This window comes from Hyperolius riggenbachi, chromosome 12, assembly GCF_040937935.1.
Source record: "Hyperolius riggenbachi isolate aHypRig1 chromosome 12, aHypRig1.pri, whole genome shotgun sequence".
Taxonomy (NCBI): Eukaryota; Metazoa; Chordata; class Amphibia; order Anura; family Hyperoliidae; genus Hyperolius; species Hyperolius riggenbachi.
Window position 1 is genome coordinate 86480068 of NC_090657.1, and position 17448 is coordinate 86497515.

The window sequence follows — 17448 nt, forward strand, 5'->3', positions numbered from 1 at the left end:
AAGTCAGAGCTGCTTGCTGGCAGGACAGGGTCTGCTGTGACTGTCTTTGCTCTCTATTGCTGATCTTCATATGAAGTGGGGGCTGCATGGAAGCTTTTAGTGAGGAAAAATCGGTGTTACCCAACCCTGTCCTCAAGGCCCACCAACAGTGTGGGCCTGTTTCCACTTGTGCGGTGCGGGATAGCCGCCGATTCCCCACTGACGAAATCGCATGCAGGTGCAATTCCGCATGCGTAATTTACCGCAATTTCGCATGCGATGTCACATAAGTTAGTATTGATGCGATTTTAATCATGTCACTGCCTGTGTAATTTAACATTAGTTCCTATGCGAAATCTCATGCAAAATCAAGTAAAATATGCATGCCAAAACCGCATGCAATTTCCTTATTAAATACATTAGCGGTGATTCGCATAGCGGCGTGCAGGGTGCGAATTCTGACGGCTCTTCCGTGCAGATTTCTCCCGCACAGAAAAACGCTCAGGATTACTGACAAGTGGAAACAGGGCCATCCACTTGTATTGGCTATGCAAATCCACATGCGGATTCGCGATAGTGGAAACGGCCCTGCATGTTTTGTAGAAATCCAGAGAGGTAGTTAATCAGCTCTGCTGAAATGCTAATTGCCTCACCTGTGCATGTTTGTGGTTTCCTGCAAAACATGCACTGTTGGTGGTACTTGAGGATAGGGTTGGGGAACTCTGCCTTAAATGCATAATCTGAGAAATGCTTGTCCTTCAGTTTCTGTCTGGGGCAGCAGTTTAAAATGCTGAGTCATGGCCAGCACTAGTAAAATGCTTGAATAAAAGTCATATTTTTCATCAGCAGAACCATAACTTTTGCACAGTATTAATCCTTTTGGCAACTGGTGGTCATCATTAGCTGATGGTTAATTTAGACGTTTCTAAATCGTAAAAGCTCCAAACCAAACTCGGCCCCATCTCGGAGACAGCTGTCCAAACTCCACCCTATCCCATCAGTGTTCACTAGTGTTGATTGAACACCAAAATGTTCGGCCGAACGTCGCCCCGATATTCGGCATGTTCGGGCCCAATTCCGAACCCAATGCAAGTCAGGAAAACCATAACAAATGAGGGAAATTTCTGCAAAATGGCTTGGGAATAGTGGGGGGGGGGGGGGGAGCAAATGAGATCCTGGAAAGCTGTCGTAGTACTACCAATGGGACCGGCAACGCTAACCCCGCAGCACACAGGATGGAAGAGGAGGTGCAGGAGGAGAAGGCCACGTATTGAAAAATAAAATTGAAATATTCCTGAAAATGGCAACGCTAAGCCAGCCTGGCTTAGCGTTGCCGGTGCCCTTTTTCAGGAATATTTCAATTTTATTATATTTTTCAAAGCATGGCGACAAAGTGCATTGCTTTCAGTATCCAATTTGGCCTCGCGCAAGGCCTGGGTTCTGTCTCAAAGCGTGGCCTTGCTCTCCTGTGCCCGCTCTGCCATCCTGTGTGCTGGCTAAGCCAGCAAACAGGATGGAAGAGGAGGTACTACAGGAGAGCAAGGCCACGCTTTGTGACACAACTCAGGCCTGGCATGGCGACAAAATGCAGGTGTAACTGAAGCGCTGCTGCAACTTGGTGAGTGTGGCCGAAGCGGCACTGGACTTTCGGAAATGTTTGGCCACTCGCCGCACCTTCAGCAGAAGATCCGCCACGTTTGGGTATGTCCTCAGGAACCGCTGAACAACTAGGTTCAGAATGTGGGCCAGGCAAGGGATGCGTCTCAGCTTTGCCAACTGTAAGGCGCGAATGAGATTGCTCCCATTATCACACACAACCATGCCTGGTTCCAGGTGCAGCGGTGCCAGCCACAACTGGGTCTGTTCCTTGATTGCCTTCCAAATTTCTGCACCTGTGTGCTGCTTATCTCCAATGCAGATCAGCTTCAGTAAGGCTTGAGGCATGGCAGCAGCTGTGCTGCACCGCTTCCACGCTCTTGTTGCTGGGTTAGCGATGCCGGATGAGGTAGAGCTTGGAGAGGCGGTGGGGGAGAAGGAGCCAGAGAGGTCACTGTTGTTGACTCGCAGGGAAGCAGGTCCGGCAATTTGCGGCGTTGGCAACACCTGTGCCGTAGCGGGTGAGGAGTCGCTGCCAGGCTCCACAAGGTTCTCCCAGAGCGCCGTAAGGGAGATGTACCGACCCTGGCCAAACGCACTCGTCCAGGTGTCAGTGGTGAGGTGAACCTTGCAGGCAACGGCATTTTTCAGGCTTCGGGTGATTTTGCCGACGACGTGATCATGTAATGCTGGCACTGGACAAAGCGGACGGTCAGTGCGGCAGCACAGAAGGACCATGGCAACTCACTGATAGTACCACAGTTTGATAGTGCTACCCAAAAATTATATGCATCCGTGGACCCGGGCAGTGGAAATGCAGATTTTAGTACCTAAACACACAACATGTTTTCCGAGGTCTGAGGCACATACAGATGGTCCCGATCATCATCATAGAACTCTTCTCCTGACCCCCCGCCCCCCCCCCCCCCCCCCCACCACCACCACCTCTACCACCCCAACATCCCCAGACCGCTCATCGTCCTAAACATTAACTTGGGATGCTGGCCTGAGCCCAACCTCCTCCTCCACATCAGGCCCCATCATCTCCTCAACGGCAGCCCTCAATAATCGCCCTGGCGCCAGACCGAGCGACACAGCGCCCTCCTCCGGGGAGGGCTGCTGCTGATCACTGGCTGCTGGAGTGGATGTTATAACTTGCGTGGGGCGTTGGCTGTTGCTGTTGTTGGGTGTTGCTGTCAGCGGTGAGGCTGGGGCCCTGTTGCTGGCCTGGCTGGCAGTGAGGCCCTGTGGCTGCTGTTGTCAGCGGTAAGGCTGGGGCCCTGTGGCTGGCCTGGCTAGCAGTGAGGCTCTGTGGGTGTGGCTGTCAGCGGTGAGGCTGGAGGCTGGGGCCCTGTGGCTGGCACTGGCAGACAGTATGTTGCGCTAAACTCCCTACCTACCCAAAGCTAAACACCAAAGCAAATGGCGCCGATCACGTGCATTCGGTTATTTATGCACCCGAACATGTGACCCGCTCGGCCAATCACAGCGCGAGACGACTGTTCGGCCAAGGACAAGTTCGAGCCACGTGGCCGAGCATCCATCACGGACACTGAGGTGTTCGCCGCAAACTCGAACACCACAAGATTTGCCGAATCCCGAACAGTGGCGAACACAGTTCGATCAACACTAGTGTTCACATGAGATAAAGAGCTGCTGGGAGACGTCGGCAACCAGTGTCTTCCTGTGTGCACAGATCACCAGATCTCACCTTCCTTCACCCTTTCTGAGGGTTAAAAGGGAACCCATGGTTAGAGGGATATGGAGGCTGACAGGTTTACTTCTTTTTAAATAACACACATTGCCTTTTTGTCATGCTGATCCTCTGCCTCGCTTTGACCCTGAACAAGCATGCAGATCAGTTGTCTATGATAAATCTGACAAAATAGCTGCACGCTTGTTTTAGGTGTCTGATTTAGACCCTACTGACCAGAAAGATCAGTAGGACTGCCAGGCAACTGGTATTGTTTGAAATGAAATAATAATGGCAGTTTCCATAGGTCTCACGCCTCAAGTTTGATGAAACCCCATATTAACTGGAAAAAAATAAATCCTCCAATAAGAAATTATTTTGCTTACCTATGCTGGCTTTTTTTTTAGTGTTCACTGTCAGATTTAAGAAAAATGTGCTATGAAAAATATTTCTGCTGGGTTGCATCTTTACTTTTTCTCTATATATGGGGTATTATAGGCAATATTTTTGGGATGTTATAACCACCTTTAACTTTTTGTGAGCAGAAAAGCAGCACTACCTCTGAGCAAAATCTTCTTGTCTCTGCTGCTTTGTGTGCTTTAAAAAAAAACAAAAAAAACCCAATAAACTCATTTAACCTCTTCCTGCACTCCAGTATGCCATTTATAAAATGTGTATATAGAAAAGCAACAAGAAATGGTTTCTTATTGCAGGTAGGACATGGCATTGAGAAGTACACATTGGGGAAAGGGTTGGGATGGGTTAAATGCTTTATTACACACTGTACTAGGAAGAACTGTAGCTCCAGTGTTAATTTTGTCAGAGGAAGGAGGTGGGTGGAGTCAAGTGATTTGCTCTGTTCAAGACAAGGAACTCCCACATTGCTAGCAGGGCTGTGGAGTTGGAGTCGGAACAATTTTGGGTACCCGGAGTTGGAGTCAAAATCGTTGATTTCATAAACTGAGGAATCGGATGATTTTTGTACGAAATCCACAGCCCTGGCAAGTAAGCTGGGAATACACCATACAATTTTCTGTTAGATTCTTCTGTAATGCTGTGCATAGACGCTGGCTCGATTCCAGCACGTCACCGCTCGTCCGCGCGCAGAACGATCCACGCGTTGATCGGACACGTCGGAAATTATCAATCGAGCCATCAGCGGCTCGATTGATGAGAAAAAAACTTACCGTCTATGCCCAGCATTAGATTTTTCTGTTAAGCCCCATCTACACGATACGATTCTTTGTACGATTCAATTACGATTCTATTTACGATCCGATTAAATCCGACATGTCCGATCATGATTCGATTCGATTCAATTCGATTTGCCTTTACAAAACAATGGCAAATCGAATTGAATCATGATCGGACATGTCGGATTTAATCGGATCGTAAATAGAATCGTAATTGAATCGTACAAAGAATCGTATCGTGTAGATGGGGCTTTAGATTTTCTGTTAGAATGCATAATTAGATTATTTTCTGTAGAGAATGGTTATCTCTGGTGCATTGTCTTCTGGTTATCTCCTGCTGAGTAGAACAATGTCTAATTGCTCGGCAGATAGATGGTAAGAGATACATTTCCAACATGTTTAACTTTATCTATCTGGCAGGTAAATCTAACAGAAAATTGTATGGCGTATTCCCAGCATAATGCTGGGCACACACGGTAGGAACCTTCCTTATCAATCGAGCCGCTGATGGCTCGATTGATTTCCGACAGGTCCGATGACCCGCTGGATCGATTCCCCGCTCGATCCCTGCGGGCGGGGAATCAAGCAGGAATCGATCCGGCCGCCCGCGGGGACGAACTGGGACGCGGCAGGAGTTGATCGCTGGGTCGACTCGTGTATGCCCAGCATTAGACTAAGGAGTCTGAGTTGAGGTGTCGGAGCCATTTTGGGTACCCGGAGTCGGTGGTTTCATAAACTGAGGAGTTGGAGTCGGAAGATTTTTGTACCGACTCCACAGCCCTGACTGCTAGCAGGAAGCTACAGGAGTCAGCCAGCAGGTGGCTTAAATATATTTATTGGAAAAATATAGCAGTATATACTGGGTTCAATCATGTTAACATGTTAGGACTACGGTCTTAAAGGATACCCGAACTGACATGTGACATGATGAGCTAGAGATGTATTTGTACAGTGCCTAGCACACATAACTATGCTGTGTTCCTTTTTTCTTTCTTTGCCTGAAAGAGTTAAATATCAGGTATGTAAGTGGCTGACTCAGACGTGACTATTGTGTGACCCTCACTGATAAGAAATTCCTCTTTATCTTTCTTGCTCTCAGAAGCCATTTTCTGCTAGGAAAGTGTTTTATAGTTGGAATTTCTTATCAGTGATGGTTACACTGTAGTCACTTCCTGTCTGACTGAGTCAGGACTGAGTCAGCCACTTACATACCTGATATTGAACTCTTTCAGGCAGAGAAAGAAGAAAAGGAACACAGCATAGTTATTTGTGTGCTAGGTACTCTACATATACATGTCTATCTCATCATGTCACATGTCAGTTCGGGTATCCTTTAAGGGCTCACTGCAGGGCTGCACAACTCATCACACAACTGATTTCTCCCCCCCCCTTCTGCCCACCAACAGAGCTCTCTGTTGGTGGGCTCTGATCCCCGCTGGGATGTTTATCTTTTTTTACAGATATTTGATTCTTTTATTTTTAAATAGATTTAGCTATTTATTTTTACTACATTCCCTCCCTCCCCAAGCCGATCGTTTCTCAAGGGGACAGCGTGTCCCACGGCTGTCCCCAGTACAGTGCTGCCTTAGATCACATCGCTGTACGGAGTAAATAGACGGCGATTACACCGTCTAACAGCCTCCTAGCAGTGATCGCGACTGGGAGACTGATGGCGGAGCAGAGCTCCGTCATTCAAGCGTAGATGCGCGCGCTACGATTTCCTTCAATTGGCGTTAGGCGGTCCTGGGGCTGCCACCGCATCCACGCCAATTGGCGTGGATCGGTTGTTAAGTTGTTAAACCAGGCATGCAGTGGGAATGGATGCCTGGTTGGTAAGCAGAAGATACAGTGGAGTCTAACTACTGCTATATCAGAAATGGTCATACTATAGCACAAAGTATGCTAGAGTATTGATTCTTAAATCAAGTCAATAATTGGGAGTCATTTATTCTTCTCAATGCTTCAGCAAGTGAGCTCTGGCAGTGTCTAAAATCAGATATTGTGTATCCTGTCGGAAGTAATCGATTCGACTGCCCATCTGACAGAAAATTGCATTGTGTGTAGCAGGCATAATACTTTTAGCCATAGACCTTTAAGAAGCATGAAGCAGATCAGGTATTTCTGACATTGTCAGAATTGATATTAGTTGCATGCTTGTTTCAGGTCTGATTCAGACACTACTGCAGCCAAATAGACCAGCAGGGCTGCCAGGGAACTGGGATTACTTAATAGGAAATGAATATGGCAGCCTCCATATCCCTCTCACTTCAGTTGTCCTTTAATGTAACCTTCCTTCAATAAATTGCTTACATTTTGCCCATTGCCTCTGGCAGGGCTGCTGTATGTGAGCTAAGTTTGTGGGTTTCCTTGCTCTGACACACTAACCTTCCCCCTTCCCCACTGCGAGGTTGAGGCCTGGACTTTGTGAAGTCTACTTTATCTCAAAGCACTTTGACATAACTGTGGAGGTTTGCTTGGGAATATTGCGATGCCGAAAGATTATTGTGCTGGCTCATGCCTTGGTGTTGCTTCAGAATTTGTACATAACACCCCCCCCCCCCTCCTTCTGATGCCATCTGTTCCCTGAAGAGCACCAGTCCCATTTAAAGCACAACGCCCAGGCACTGTGAGGCTGCCACTCCTAGATTTCACAACCCAGATTGTGTTCTGCAGGTTACTGAAGCAAAAAAAAACCAAAAACTTGCAGTTGCAAGAAAAAGTATGTGAACCCTTGGTCATAAAATGTGATCTGATCTTCATTGAAGTCACAACAATTTATTATTTATTTATTGTATTTATAAAGCGCCAACATATTATGCAGCGCTGGTCATTTGTTAAGGTTACAGACAATATTTAGGGGTGACATACAGCAATAAGACAATACAGAAATACTGTACATGCAAACCAGATTGCGCAGCACAGTATGGAGTACAAGGTAATGCTTAGTCAGTCACGGGATGGGAGCATGGAGATTAGGCATGTTGCGTTCACTCAAATGCATAGCATGGTTGCACTGTAATGGAGGTGCGTGATCAGGTAAGACGCAAAAGGAGGAGGACCCTGCCTGAAGGCTCACAATCTAGAGGGAAAGGTAAGGAACCAGAGTTCCACTGTGGGTTTAGAGCACTTGTGAGGGGTGGTAGGCCAGAGTGAGTTTTGAGGGCCTTCTTGAAGATATTGGAGGGGGCTGCCCTAATGGGTGGAGGTAGGAAGTTCCATAGTGTTGGAGCAGCTCTTGAGAAGTCCTGGAGGCGTGCATGGGACTGGATGATGCGGGGTCATGCGAAGTTCATTGGAGGAACGGAGTGAGCGGCTAGGTGTGTACCTCCTGAGTAAAATCGGAAATGTAGGTTGGACAGGTTTTGTGGACAGATTTGTAGGTCAGACACCGTATCTTGAATCTGATTCTGGACTGGATAGGAAGCCAGTGGAGGGATTCACAGAGGGGAGTCGCCGTGGTGGAGCGATGGGAGGAGTGGAAAATTCTGGCTTCCACATTCATGATGGACTGCAGTGGGGCAATTGGGGTCATAGGGAGACCAGACAGAAGGGCATTGCAGTAGTCGAGGCGGGAAATTATGGGGGCATGGATGAGGAGTTTGGTGGTGGCAGAGGTCAGGAAAAGGCGAATCTTACAGATGTTACGAAGGTGGAAGTTGCAGGACTTTGTGAAGTTTTGGATGTGGGGAGTGAAGGAGAGTGCGGAGTTCAGGGTGACACCCAGACAGCGGGCTCGAGAGGTAGGGCGAATGGACGATCACAGTCTGCTTAAACTAATACCACACTAATAATTAAATGTTTCCATGTTTTTATTGAACACACCATGTAAACATTCACAGTGCAGGTGGAAAAGCTTGGATTTAATAACTGATTGAACCTCCTTTGGCAGCAATAACTTCAACCAAATGTTTCCTGCAGATCACAACGGTCAGGGGTAATTTTTTGACCATTCCTCTTCACAGAACTGTTTCAGCTCAGCGATATTATTCTTGGGATGTCTGGTGTAACTTGCTTTCTTAAGGTCATGCCACAGCAACGCAATCTGGTTGAGGTCAGGACTCTGACTGGGCCACTCCAGAAGGCGTATTATTTTTTTCTGTTTAAAGGACAACTGAAGTGAGAGGTATAGGGAGACTGCCATATTTATTTCCTTTTTTACACAATACCAGTTGCCTCGCCGTCCTGCTGGCCTATTTTGCTGCAGTAGTGTCTGAATCAGACCAGAAACAAGCATGCAGCTAATCTGATCGGATCTGACAATGTCAGAAACGCCTGATCTGCTGTATGCTTGTTCACTGTCTACGGATAAAAGTATTAGAGGCAGAGGGTCAACAGGATAGCCAGGCAACTAGTATTGCTTGAAAGGAAATATGACAGCCTCCATATACCTCTCACTACTTTTATGTTTTGGGTCGTTGTTCTGTTGTAATCATTTTCTGCTGAGCTTCAGCTGGTGGACAGATGGCCTTAAGTTCTCCTGCAAAATGTCTTGATAAAGTTATGAATTCATTATTCCTTCAATGATGGCAATCCGTGCAGGCCCTGGCACAGCAAAGCGACCCCAAACCATGATGCCCCCACCACCATACTTTACAATTGGGATGAGGTTTTGATGTTTGTGTGCTGTTCCTCTTTCTCCATACATAGCAGTGTCCTCCCTAGCGTGTTTTAGGTGGGCAGCCCTCCCAGATAAGTCAGGTGACCGCCCAGAAGAGAAACCAGGCCGTGCCTGGAGAAGCATCAGTGCATCTGATTTTAATTGCAGCTTCCACACCGTGGAAGCTGCAATCCTCCTGTCTCCTCCCCACCCACTCAGCTCACAGTACAAAAGTCAATTGGTTAGAAGAAGCTTATACCCAAATACATTAAATAAATTAGACCCAAATACATAGCGGATCTATTGAAACTTTTTGCCCCTCCACGCACCCTCCGCTTTGCCAACAAGATGAAGCTGGGTCGCCGGAGTTGGACTTCACTGTGCAAGTGCTGGCTAGGCTGTGTGCATCCTACAGTGTGCGCCCATGGCTGGGAGCTCTCTGCGCATGCGTATGTCGTCACCCAACCACGGGTGCACGCTGTAGGACACACGCAGCCTGGCCAGCGCCTGCGCAGTAAAGTCCGATTCCGTCGACCAGAAGGAGGGTCCTGGGGGGCTTTTAGGCATAATACGGGGGGCAGAAATGAGAACGGGGGAGCGACAGGCATCAGGACTGATAAGTGTATGCCTGCTCCCCTCATTTCTGTTAATATTTTTACATCTGGTATCCTTTAAGAAACAGCAACAGTCCTTTTTTATTAAAGGCGTCGGTTTCAGGATATAATAGTGCTTTCATATATTTGGCGGGCAGTGTGTGGTAACATAAGAGAGAAATTTGTATGGTTGAAAATTGTAAATTGTCGGACTTATTAGCAAGTAGGTCCTGTAGGACTTCAGATTATATGCATTTATGTTTTAGTCCTTTAGCAGGTACAGTACAATTACAGCTTTGTCCTTGGGAAGTGGGTATAGTTTCTTTAGGGTGACAATGGTATCCATATGTGTGTCCCCTCAAATCCTCCGTAGCCCGCTCCATGATCAATACTTGTTCCCCAACCTCAGATGACGAGGACAGTGATTATCGGCAGGAGAGCATCAAGGATGCCTACAAAGACCGGCGGAGGCGGGCGCACACGCAGGCCGAGCAGAAAAGAAGGGATGCCATTAAGGTAAGTTTAGTTCTAGTAATGTACATACATCACATACATGCATATCTGTACACGGTGACTTTTCTGTGTTTTCGCCTGACAAAGGCCTGTACACACTGATGACTGCCTCAATCCCTCGGGTGACATCACCATGCTGAGGCTGCACAGATGTGTAGTCAGTGGTTGGCTACTGGCTCTGTTTCAATGTGGAGGGCTGAACACCACTTGAACCCCTCTTACAGCTTGCTGATAGGACAGGGCAAATCAGCAGATACTAGATGAGTCACCGGCTTATTTATCCCTCTGTTAGCTAGGTAGACTATGGCATCATACACATGTACGATGACTGTTGCCTAGCAGGGATCGGGATTGATCCCTTTGGTGATAGTTTGGGGGCCCAATGCTGTACAAACTCTTCACTAGCCTGCAGGCTAGCAACACATTTGTTACTATGGAGGGTGGCAAGAATACGACACATGGCGCACGACGGAGCATCTTCTTGTGGAAAGGGGAGAACCTTGTGCCTGATTTTTAGGTGTCAGGTGGCCATTGCACACGCTAGATTCTCAGCCTAGGCAGTCTTTATCGGGCAACCCAGCTGAGTTTAATCTCTTGAGGACTGCGGTCCTAACCCCCCCCCCCCCTCCCCTCCGTGCATTGAACTCTCAGTAACAAAAATTCCGTACTGATCACCTGGCAGAACTAAGGAGGTCACCACCTGTGATAAATTTGAATGATGGAGGGGGGAGGCAGGGTTAAATACTCACCTGTCCTGATGTGTTCCCTTCAGGCAGGTGATCGTTTTTGTTTTTTATTTATTTTTTTTCAAAATTGCTGCCCAGGTTCTAGCCCCGCCCACCTGCATGGCTGCAGCCTGCCCCAAACTCGGCAGACACAGCCTAATTAGTTGAGATTAGAGGGAGGGCCTGTCATTGCAGGCTCTGTCAATTTTAACTTTAGGTTCTCTTTGGCATACAATAGTCAGGATGTCTACATATTTCTCTTGTTTTTTCATTGTCATATTACTCCTAAAAGAATTTTGTTTTTATAAAATGTTTCTTGCAGAAAGGCTATGATGACTTACAGACTATAGTGCCTACATGTCTGCAACAGGACTGCTCCATAGGCTCTCAGAAGCTCAGCAAGGCTGTTGTCCTGCAAAAAAGTCAGTGTCTTCCACTATCTCCTATGCATAATCCAGTCTTGTGTAATGCAGATAATCATTTGTATTACTATATGTGCATCTTGCCTCCTCTTTTATGTAAATTTCTGTGTAAGGGCTGGTTCACACTACAAGAGCTTTTTCTAAGCGCTTGTGATTTTAAAAGCTCTTGCTAGTTATCCTATGTGTGTGTTCACACTGGAGCGAAGTGATTTTGTAAAAATCCCCCATAGCATTGCATTAGCAAGAGCTTTTCAAATCACTAGTGCTTAGGGTGGCCACTTGCAGAACCCCAAAAAGGAGGACATCACACCCTGAAAAGGAGGACATCGTACTGAGCATGCCAAAAGTGGGTGTGGTCAAGCATAAAGTGGGCGTGGGCACGGGTGGGGCCAAATATACATGACCTTAGCAGTGGTGTAAATTGTCTGCCGGGGAAGTTTAAACTTTGCCGTAGTGTAGCCCCCGAAAATAGATGTAATCTGACAGCATTTCACCAAAAATACGCTTAATCTGGTAGAAGTTCCTCCAAAATACAAATAATATGGCAGTGGTTCCCCGAGAATAGACAATGTGGCAGCAGCAGTTCCCCCCCCCCCCCCCCCCCCAACATACGCATAATCTGGAACCAGTTCCCCAAAATACGCGAAACCTGACAGCGGATCACCCAAAATACACGTAACACCCAAAATACATGTAATCTGGCAGCAGTGGTCCCCCAAACATACACAATCTGGCAGCAGTTCCCCAAAATACGCAAAATCTGGCAGCAGTCGTGCCCTTAACATACATAATATGGCATCGGTTCCCCATAAATACAGATAATCTGACAGCAGTTACCCCAAAATGGGTACCCCCAGCATAGGTAGCCAGGTCTATAGGTGTCCCCAGTATAAGTAGTCATGAGTATAGTTGTCCCCAGAATAGGTAGCCAGGTGTATAATGTCCCCAGAATAGGTAGCCAGGTCTCTGGGTGTCCCCAGAGTAGTTAGCCAGGTCTGTAGATGTCTCCGGTACAGATGGCCAGGTTTTTAGGTGTCCCCAGAATAGTAAGGCAGGTCTATAGGTGTCCCCAGTATATGTAGCCAGGTCTTTAGGTTCCCCCAGAATAGTTAGCCAAGTGTATAGGTGTCTCCAGTACAGATAGCCAGGTGTATAGTGTCCCCAGTATATATAGCTAGGTCTACAGGTGTCCCCAGTATATTTAGCCAGGTCTATGGGTGTCCCAAGTATATGTATCTAGGTCTATAGGTGTCCCCAGAATAGTTAGCCAGGTGTCCCCCGGCAGGAGGGGCGAGCTCAGTGAAGGGAGAGCGGTAGGTACAGCAGTGTGAAAGGGAGGACCTCTCTCCCCCCCCTTTCATCACCTTTGGGCTCCCCCTTCCTCGCACTCCCCTCTAGAACTAAAGTTTTGGGGTGGCTGGCAGCGGGTGGGACTTACCTGCTCCTTCTACGGCAAAGCAGTAGTGATGTCCGGTTCATGAGTCATTTGAGCCTGTTCTTTCCTGTGATCCGACTCATCCACTGAACCGAATCAGTTCAGTGGATGAGACAGGAACTGCAGCTGGAGTTCCTGTCTCATCCACTGAACTGATTCGGCTCAGTGGATGAGTCGAATCATTAAAGGGGCACTATGTCTAATTTCTTGATTTTTTTTTTTTTTTGACACTTTAACATAAATATTTGTATATGGAGGAAAGTGAATAACTTATTATGGAAGATCAGAAGGATTTTCTACACTGCCACTATGCCTTTATAGCTTTAGAGTCACGTCGGCAGATGTACCTTTCCGACGCGGCTCAGGCTAATCCATTTTGCAGTAGGAGGCATCTCTTTGTAGTTTGTGCTGCCGTTAGATTTCCCCTCTCTGCTCAGCTCAGTTAGGTTTGTTCCAACTTGTAACTGTTACTTAGCTAAATGCGGTTGCAGCCTGACGTAGAGCCCAGGACGGCCCCGTACGGCTCTGTAGTTTCTCTCCCCGCTAAGGACCCCTTATCTAAAGCTGGCACAGTGACGGACACCTATTGTCCGTTGCTGTGGTAACCAGCATTCGGCTTTCTAATTGGCAAGAAAGCGGCAGCATCAGCGAGCAGACACAAGTGCTATAGCTGTGTCCTGCTTTGTATCTCGTAGGGAGAACGTTTTTTATTTATATTGTATATTTTTTTTGTTTATAGGAAAAAGGAGGAAGGAGGTAGTTATCAATTTGTACATGTATCTCCCTACGAGATACAAAGCAGCACACAGCTATATCGCTCAAATAACTCATGAACTGGACGTCACTACGCAGCACTTGGAGCGAGGCAGAGGTAAGTCCCGCCCGCTGCCAGTCACCCCAAAACTTTAGTTCTAGAGGGGAGAGCGAGGAAGGGGGAGCCCAAAGGTGAGGAAAGGGGGGGGAGATTCCCCCCCTTTCCCACTGTGCCCACCAATCCCTCTTCTCTGCGCTCTCTCCCTCCACACAGCCCAAAAAGGACATCTGGCCGTCCTTCCTTGCCTTGCGCCGGACGGAGGACAAGCAGTCCTAAATCCGGACGGATGGCCACCCTACTAGTGCCTAACCTCCTTGGTGGTAATCCCGAGTTAGGGTTGGGGTGGAAAACTCGGCTAAGAGCGGTAATCCTGACCTCTGCTTGGGGTAGCCGCTGGAGGCTGTGTGCAGAGGATAGCGTGCAGTGGGCGTTTGTACATACCTCCCGGGGAATCCCGACGTCAGCCGCCATTCTTCTTTCTCTCCTCCGGGGCTCTGCTTCCTCCTGGTGAGATCGCCGGCTGTCATCATGAAGACAGCCAGCAATTTCACTTTAGAGTTGCAGCGCGACCCGGAGGATGGAGGCATAACTGCATCGCTGGAACCAGGGACATAGGAAAATGCAGGTGGCGGGGGGATTACAGCTGCCCAAAATCCCCCCTCAGACCAGGGCAGGTGCAGTGTCTGGGGACAGGCACAAGTTAAAACGCCAGAATATCTGCAAGTATCCTGGAGCTCACAGCACTGCCCCCTTTCTTGGAGCAGCAGTGTGTGCACAGAGCATGGAGCAGCAGTGTGTGCACAGAGCATGGAGCAGCAGTGTGTGCACAGAGCATGGAGCAGCAGTGTGTGCACAGAGCATGGAGCAGCAGTGTGTGCACAGAGCATGGAGCAGCAGTGTGTGCACAGAGCATGGAGCAGCAGTGTGTGCACAGAGCATGGAGCAGCAGTGTGTGCACAGAGCATGGAGCAGCAGTGTGTGCACAGAGCATGGAGCAGCAGTGTGTGCACAGAGCATGGAGCAGCAGTGTGTGCACAGAGCATGGAGCAGCAGTGTGTGCACAGAGCATGGAGCAGCAGTGCGTGCACAGAGCATGGAGCAGCTCTGGGGAACTTAGTCAGGTATGAGCACAGCCCTTTGCCCTGCTGTGTGAATTCACTTTCCCCTTCACTACCCATGCCAGCTTCCCTCATTACTATCTGTATCCAAACTGCTCCTGATCGATCAAGTTGTTGATCAGGAGCAGATTGGACATTTAGGAAATAATTGTCAGATCCTGTCAGCTGGACAGGATATTGCATTATGTGTACCCAGCATAATGTCCAACCATATTATTATACTGTATTGTGCGTGGCTGAGGGAGACCTTTCAGGAATCTTCCCCACCCCGCCTTGAAAATCCTGGGTTTGCCCCTGAGGGAGGTGAGTGATTTCAAAACTGCTGCAGTTCTCCCTGGCAGCCCCCCCCCAGGTTTTAGGGTCTGAAAGTGTGCAAAAAAAATTGCACCACTTTTAGACCCTAAAATCCGGAAAGAATCAGAACGCCAAGGGGGGTTAAAAAGATCTTGTAGTGTGAACCAGCCCAAACTAGCGCTTTGGCATCTTAAAGCTCGTACACACCTCAGCCGATATTCACGTGTGTGTACGGTAGCCGGCAATCCCCAACCTTGGGGGGGGACGCTGCCGGTCTGCTATGTAGTTCCATAGATTTTTTTTTTTTTTTTTATCTAAATCGATTTCAAAGTTTGTGGCAGTAATGAGATCATCCTCTAATCGAAATCTGCTCAGTTGGTCGAATCTGGGGGCCATCTACTAGTGCATTGGTTCCCAACCTGTGTGTAGTGCCCTCTCTTCATCCCTTGCAGTGTCCTTCCCTGACTTCTTCTGGTAAATGTGGCAGATAGATCATACTGACTTACTCTAGTGCAAGCTCCTATGACCAGATAAATGACTGTGACACCATGTCATACATCGCACAGTGCTGTTGTCTCACCTGCCTCTCCCTCGCCCTGTCTCTCTCCCCTAGCCGGCGCTCTCGCCCCGTCTCTCGAGCCGGCGCTCTCGCCCCGTCTCTCGAGCCGGCGCTCTCGCCCCGTCTCTCGAGCCGGCGCTCTCGCCCCGTCTCTCGAGCCGGCGCTTTCGCCCTGTCTCTCCCTTCTCCCCAGAATCTTCAGGCATTTACTATCACTCAGGTCTCACCCCCAAATTGCCTGCAGAAACTTCAGCCACTGATTAGCAGTCATCACTGTAGCAGCAGAAGTATTGGCCACTAATTGGCAGCTGTCACTGTGCCAGCACAGAGGCTACTGATTAGTGGCTATCATTTACTAGTTGTCAGCTTGCTCATCAATGTTCTTAACTGTCATCCTTTTTATTGACTAGATAACCATTGAATGACGTGTAGCCTTTCCATCCCTTTGTAAACTAACCAGGCATTGCTATGTGTCTCATGCAGCCATAGACTATATCCAATTTCTACACAAAGAGAAGAAGAAACAGGAGGAGGAGGTGAATACCTTGCGGAAGGAGGTCATGGCCTTGAAGATCATGAAAGGGTAAATATATACATAATTCCCACTTCAGTTAGAGACTTCAGTTAGAGACTCCGGCCCATGGGCCAAATCTATCCCTCAGAGCCATTAAATTTGGCCCCCAAGTGGTTTCCCCACTTTGCATTATGTTTGGCCCACGCTAGACCATCAGGAAGTTATATTGGAGGTGAAGCCCTAGAACACCAGATAAGCCATATGGGGGAAGTAGGGGGAAAGCGCTAAACACTAGGGAACTGTATAGGTGATGGGTGGGGGCCACTAGACACCAGGGAACTGTATATGGGAGGGAGGACCACTAGACACCAGGGAACTGTATAGAGGAGGGAGAACCACTAGACACCAGGGAACTGTATAAAGGAAGGATGGAGGACCACTAGACACCAGGGAACTTTATGTGGGGGGCAGTAGACACCAGGGAACTGTATCATGGAAGGAGGGAAGCTATTAGTAGGGATGATCACAGATATGCAAATTTTTCTGAGTTGATGCAAATATATGCAGCTTGAAAATGGACCAAACTGCATATATTTACATAAAAATTTGCATAATTTTGGAAAAATTTGCATCTCGTTGATCATCCCTAGCCATTAGACACCAGGGAGCTTTATAAGGGAGAAAGGTGGGCAGTAGACATTGAGGTTGGCTCGCGACTAGGTCCAAGTGTTGAATGTCGGCACACTTTGTATTTGAGATTGACACCCCTGTAATGGAATAATGCTTATCCATCTGGCAGTAAAGTTGCATAGTATACAGAGCCTTGCTACCTCAGTAATCTGGATGCTTAGAGCCACCAAAGTAGGATCGGAATCAGACTATAGCAGACCATACACACATTGATTTTTGGCTGATTGATCACTTTGAATCTGCTGGTTAACTGTTGCCCCAACATACCCAATCTTGTTAAGGGATCTCTTACCAGGAACCTTTTTTTAAATTACATGTATATTCATATGTATGAAAGTACATTTGTTCCAGAATAAAATGCACTATAAATTTTATTTTTCCTATGTCATAGTAAGTATCATGTGAGCTATCTGAATGGTTTTGGATTAAACCATCTGCTCATGGGTGGTGGTGGGGGTCTTAGGGTTATCGTTCTTTTTTTCAAATGCACTTGCTGAACAGCAGTTGCTCAGTTCAACTGTCAGAATGGCGTGCAAACTAGTAGGCCAGCACCTTTATATTGATCTTTCCAGGGAGTGTTTTTTTGTAAAGCTTAACCCCTTCCCGACCGCCTAACGCCGATGGGCATCGGGAAGGTGGCAGCTCCAGGACCTCCTAACGCCAAAAGGTGTCGAGCAGACGGCGGAGATTAGCGGGGATCACAGGCGCATCCC

At 47.8% G+C, this 17448-nt stretch overlaps 1 protein-coding gene across 2 annotated transcripts in view; it reads left to right on the forward strand.

Moving 5' to 3' along the window:
* The window catches only part of MLX (MAX dimerization protein MLX), a 39170-nt gene that overhangs the window by 12643 nt on the left and 9079 nt on the right, over positions 1-17448 (forward strand). The window contains exons 4-6 of one of the 2 annotated variants that reach the window (XM_068261933.1): positions 10025-10167; positions 11212-11311; positions 16015-16114. In XM_068261933.1, the coding sequence (XP_068118034.1) occupies positions 10025-10167; positions 11212-11311; positions 16015-16114 (343 nt within the window). The remainder of the gene's footprint in view (positions 1-10024; positions 10168-11211; positions 11312-16014; positions 16115-17448) is intronic. The other variant, XM_068261935.1, reaches the window with a different exon arrangement.